Source organism: Megalops cyprinoides, chromosome 3 (genome assembly GCF_013368585.1).
Source record: "Megalops cyprinoides isolate fMegCyp1 chromosome 3, fMegCyp1.pri, whole genome shotgun sequence".
Lineage (NCBI taxonomy): Eukaryota > Metazoa > Chordata > Actinopteri > Elopiformes > Megalopidae > Megalops > Megalops cyprinoides.
The window spans coordinates 2,874,724-2,880,652 of NC_050585.1; the positions used below are offsets into that span (position 1 = coordinate 2,874,724).

Here is a 5,929-nt window from a genome sequence, read left to right on the forward strand (position 1 = left end):
AACTTGAATTCCAGGAGACACTTACTGAAAGGCAACACATATTTAACTGAAGTGACTTGTCTTTTATATCATAAAATATCACCCTTCTTCAGTGACCCTGTCATTTCAAAAGAAATTTTATTTACTCTTAAAGCAATGTTATTTGTCACATCTGTTGTACATATAACAAAGGCTAATTTTCACTGAATGGCGATATTCTCATGTTTTGCCCAGTCAGGCCATCCACTGCTTCAGTGAGTATTTCTGTACTTGAAAGACTGGATGAAAACTCAAAGGTTACTCAAAAACAAACAGAGGTCTTTCCTCCACGTTAAAAGTTGTACCAGTAGCTCCAACCAGTATTTACCAGAATGGCTTAAAGTTCTATATTATTTGTCAAAAGCCTGAGGCCTCTCTAAGGAATGAAAATCTCTAAACTCTTGACACTTTTTTAAAGGTGACCTAGCAAACCTATACATTCATAAAATCACTATAATCCCATATAATAATGCCATTGTTGTCATTGTGTGGGCTCTCCTCTGATATCATCAGTCTTAGACCGTGTTATCTAGCTCATAGGCACTCGTGAGGGATTACGTTGCTGGACAGGTACAATATGAGCTAAAAGAGGGCTTCTTCATCCTTTCTCTCACTCTGTTCTTTAGCACTGAGAGGAGAGGTCTGGATCTCAAAGGTCTTGTCAAATGCACTGTAGTCCACGCGAAATGCCCCCTTTTCCAGGGACATACATGACTCAAAACGGTGGCCCCACAGAATCTCATCCTCTGTGTATGACGTTCTGGCCTGGCAGGTCATGCCTGTACAAAAAATAAAAGAACATTTCAGATTTTAGAAGTTTATTTCCATTAGCAACCCGTGTAGTTCCAAACCACCATCTGACTCTAACATGTGCACAGTGCATATAGAGTTCACGGGCTTAATATATGTAAAATTATCTGCATGTATCCTAGCTAGTGCAGTGTTTAGATTGATTACTGTGAATTTCAGTGGTGGGGGTGAACTTATTTTTCCTCACATATTTAAGAACCAAGACATTCTGGTCCAACATGTAATATTAATTTTCGTCCATACTATGATAATAAAAATGACAATATGGAAACTGAAACAATCAAACTTTCTTCTTCAATTTCACTAAATGATATGATAAATGATATGTAATTATTATCATGTAAATGCTATAATAATAATTCACATTGTGAAATGTGTTCCTTCCAGCCTGAAAACAGGAAGAAAGAGAATGTTAGACGCCATCTTGACAAACTCAACTCGAACTCACAGACCTGATGCTTCGACTATTCCCTCCAGGATGACAATAATCTCAAACCGTTCTCTCTTCAGAGACTTCGCCCCTATATCCCAGAAGGGGCTGCTTTCATTGATTATGTGGGTAATAGTCTGAGGCTCTACCAGGAACAGCCTGTCTGCGCCTGTGTCGTATCCCAGGTTTATCTCCGATTGCTCCAGTGGGATGAACTCCCCTTCCTTCGTCTGCCTGGATTTGATCAGCTTGGCTCGTATCTTGGCGTCCACCATGTGGCTCTCTCGCAGGTCCCCAATGCGGAACAGCAAGCACAGCTTCTCATCCCGCTCAGATATGACGCAGTGTTTGCTGAATATCAGTGTCTGGGCCCTCTTCTGGGGCCTGGAGATCTTCACGAACATGCACCCGACCATGAGGGCGTCAATGATGGAACCGATGATGGACTGTGCCATGATGAGGACCACCCCTTCCACACAATTGGCTGTCACCATCCTGGAGCCATAGCCAATGGTCCTCTGGCTCTCCACGGAGAGAAGCAGGGCTGCCAGGAAGCTGTCCACGTTCTCGAAGCAGGGGCGCCACTCAGGGTCGTGCACGTGGGCCACATCGTCCCGCAGCCAGGCGTCCAGGAAGTAGATCTCAGCAAAAGCCACCCATGTCACAATGTAGCACATAGTGAAGACGAACAGGAACCAGCGGTACTTCAGGTCCACTAAGGTGGTGAAGATGTCAGACAGGAAGCGGCTTTTGTCTTCGATGTGGCCCAGGTTGACCCGACACTTTCCATCCTTGGTGACGTAGCGTTGCCGCTGCTTGCTGGTGGAGGTGTACACCTGCAGGTCATCATCGACAAGCTTGCACCGCTGCCTCTTGGAGTTGGCCCGGGGTGGAGAAGCTGAGACACTGAGAATGGTGCTCTTTTTGGCCATAGTGCTGTGGTCGGCGCCAAGGGCACCAGCGTACCACCTGCAGCTTAGCCGCTTGAGGTGACGTCCACCATGATGGGGTTTAGGCAGGTCTCCTGGGTCCTGGTCCTGGCAGTTTGGATTAGGGCTTGTCTCATGGTTGCTTGGACCTAGTTCAGAGCTCTGGTGATGAGGGTAAGTCAGTCTGTGTGTTGGAGGGGGCAGGGTCTCTCCACCATTGCTCTTGCTGGAGATAGTAGAGATTCTTCTTGCATTGAGCACAGCAACTGCCATGACAGTTTTAGTTCCAACCTAGAATGGGGAACAAAAGATGACTACATATGAATTCAACTGATATCAACTAAATGTGTATATAGAGGTTATGCACGTGATGTTACAGAAGGTGGAGTCACTGCAAGTTACACCCACTGAGTGGCAGAAAGACTTACTGAGTGGCAGTGTTAGCGTTCAACTTTAATGCCGTGAAAACACAAAAAACACATCTAAACCGGGAAAGAGCTGTTGTGCGATTGACTGTACAAATAGATTCAACAAGAAATCGGAGCTAACCTTTTACAGGCTTCCGAAAGTTAAAGAAAACAGAAGCAAAAGGATTGCTGCAATTCGCAGAAACAACTGGAATCCAGGCACCGATACGTGTAGCTTACAGCTTTCCAAATAAAAGTTGTAATAAAATAAAAATATTTGTACAAACCTGTCCACATACTACCAGAATATCCATTGGTGTCCTCGTTACTTTAATTTCGCTGTTGAGCGAAATTAAGTTGATCGCTGTTTGGAAAATTAAGCTATGAAGCGTTTTCCTTATAATAGGCGTCAATGGAGAGTTTTGCTTTTTTGATAGGATACAGTGTTTATGACATGTGAGATGTCAGACAAATCTGGTGATCATTGAGTGCTGTTTTGGGACATTAAGCCACGTTAAGCTTTTTCCTTATAATGGGCGTCAATGGAGAGGAAAACGCTTAACGTGAGATAACGACCACACTCCTAGGATTTCAGTTTTGTTTTTTTGACATGAGGAAGTGTTTCTGACAAGAGATATCCGAGAGAACTCTGGTGATCATTGATCGCAGTTTTGGAACGTTAAGCCACGTTAAGCGTTTTACAATGTTCTGGCTTTTGTATGCCTTCAGGCTTTGCTCTGTGTATTTCCCCGGCGTTGAAATCAGGTACATATAAATGTCAGGAAACCCGATTCCTGGCGACATGTCAATGTCCATGGACCACTGGTTCTTTGGTAAGTTGTGTAATCACTGTCGACTCCAACTGCCTTTAATTTAAGCAGATAATAGTTTGTTTTACTCCCGCTTTCGCAGTTTCCCCTGCTAAAGGCAGCCATGTTCTGCCACTCACTCTGACTGAGGGGGTGTATTCCGGCGGGAAAGTGACGTCAGTGCATACCCTCTATTCTTCAACAGGAAAGGGTGAGGGAAGGGGCTGGGTACCTTTCTTTGATATGGGCTGTACCGGGGTGTGTCTCGGGGTGGTCTGGGGAGGTATGCTAGGAGATGTTTGGCTGTGAGGGTCTGTGCTGGTGGGATGGAGTTTCTCCGGAGATCTCTTCTGATGGGACTCCCACAGTGTCCGTTGGTCTCCTGCAGGGCGATTCTGTTGCAGATCACAGTGGAGGTCATCACCTAATCTTCTCTCTTGGTGCAGGGGCAACCCAGACCACAAGCGCTGGAGCAGGCTGATCTCTGGTAACTGAGAAATACCACAATCATTGAAATGTTCCTGCTATCCACAGGGTTTCAACCATCCTCTGACAGACCTGGATGATTGAGCACATAGTTATGTAATAATCTAATAACCATTCTTACTCTGTGTCAGTGGTCAATTTCACATCCATGATTTACTTGATATAGCAGTCATAGTGATTCTGAGGCCCAATACAAAAAGTAGTCACGTGAAGCGCCGATCCTGTTCCAATTCCGCCCTCCTGCCCCCACCTGTTGCAAATGTGAAGGAAATTGCCCAAATTGCAAGTTAATGAATGGAATTGTTGGGACACCCAAGACCAGTGAATCCCTGCAATGGCAGGATTTATTCCTCTGCTATTCTAATGTCCGTCTGATGGACAAGAGCACAACATGGCAGATGTCATTTGTTCTGTTCCCATCCTTATCCCATCACCCTGTGTGCTCTGACATCATAACCACGCAACACATCTCATTTCCTGTGATATCACTGCTTTCCCAGCATGCTGGGTCTAATTAAACTCAAGGGATTACGCTGTGATCCTAAATTAATCTGAACCCCCAACACACACACACACACAAACACACAGCATGGTTATGGATTTCGAGAGATTACAGTCTTATAAGGGTTTTGGATAATTATTTTGCCCAGATGGGAGTAAATAAACCTATCATTTCCTGCTTCTCTTTCAGATTCTGTTGTTGCTGCTTTCTCTTGCTTTGTGTATCACAGCACAAGTGTTGGCAGACATACAGGCTTTCCTGCACTGTCCCAAAACTGCTGTGGAGTGCAACAGGATACAACCGCTACTTATGTGTCATCTCTAACAAACCGCATGAAGAGTAGCTCAGACAAAGAGCTGGAATCAAACATATTCTTGTCAAAAACAAATGGAACTACACAAGAGCTTCTTAAATTGTGTATGCCATACTCAGATTCTACAGTTTCATGAAGTTTTGCCGTACAATGATTATCCTAGTCATTTCTGCCACCACATGCAATACAGACCTGTAGCTATGAAAAGCATGATGAGAAGCCATACAGCTAATTTTGAAGTTCTACTCTGTAGCTGTAGTTGGCATATTGCCCTTGTCCACCTACGTAACACACAGTATTTGAGCCACAATCAATACAAGCATAAGTGTACACACATTCTCCCACAGATCAATACAGATAACTCTGATATCAATAACAACCCTTGTACAGATTAACTGAAATAAACAACAACAACATAGACAAGGACTGGTGACAGAATCCTTTCTGGAATTAAAATGACAATTAAAAGTCTGCTTTATTGAATGAAGCAGACCTTTGGATTTTGATGTTCCTTACTTCCATAATATCTAAAATAACAACAACAAGGAGCAAATACAGCAGAACACCCAAAGAGCACAAAGACAGTACCTGTGTATGCTCGCTTTCCTTCTTCACACTCAGAGAGGGTGGAGGATGCACAGAAGTGTGTTGCATTCAGACTGCCTGGGCAGCACTTGCGCTCTACATCTCTCCAGTTAAGAGCACTGGGGGAGTGCTCCCGTGGACAGACGTACTGTGCTCAGATCTCCAATCCTGCAGTGGCCAGAGGTCAGGCGGTAATCTAGCCCCATGTCACCATGGGACCAGAGAAGAACCAGTTGTTCTGGAAGATATTTGAGCAGATGTAACACACAGACAGATAAAACACAGAATCCTGAACTGGGTGTATGCTGTATGCTGCTACAGAAGACGCATTTTGAGAACATTATCAAGATTGTGTGTGTATATGTGTACGTGTATATGCGTGTGTTTGTGTATATCTGTCCTCAAATATCAAACACACTGCACAGTTGAAGTACAAATAATGATCTATATTAAAATGTTTTAAAATGCTTTCGACATGACTTCTTTAAAACAACTTATTGTAAATGTAAAAAAAAAAAAAAAAAAAAAAATCTGACCATTAATAAAAATAGGCACGCAATTCAAGAAACAAAGATGGAGACAAGAATGAAAGAACCAGGGAACAAAAGAAAAGAACACAAGAGCTCAAAGGAAAGGGTGA

General features: G+C 43.6%; 1 protein-coding gene across 1 annotated transcript; it reads right to left on the reverse strand.

Moving 5' to 3' along the window:
- Positions 1–336: 336 nt before the first annotated feature.
- On the reverse strand, positions 337–5,774 carry LOC118774649 (G protein-activated inward rectifier potassium channel 4-like). Its single transcript, XM_036524036.1, has 4 exons — positions 5,293–5,774; positions 3,636–3,894; positions 1,281–2,478; positions 337–797 (listed from the first exon to the last, which is right to left on the reverse strand). The coding sequence occupies exons 2-4, from the start codon at positions 3,822–3,824 to the stop codon at positions 601–603; spliced, it is 1,584 nt and encodes a 527-aa protein (XP_036379929.1). The 5' UTR covers positions 3,825–3,894; positions 5,293–5,774; the 3' UTR covers positions 337–600.
- Positions 5,775–5,929: the final 155 nt, after the last annotated feature.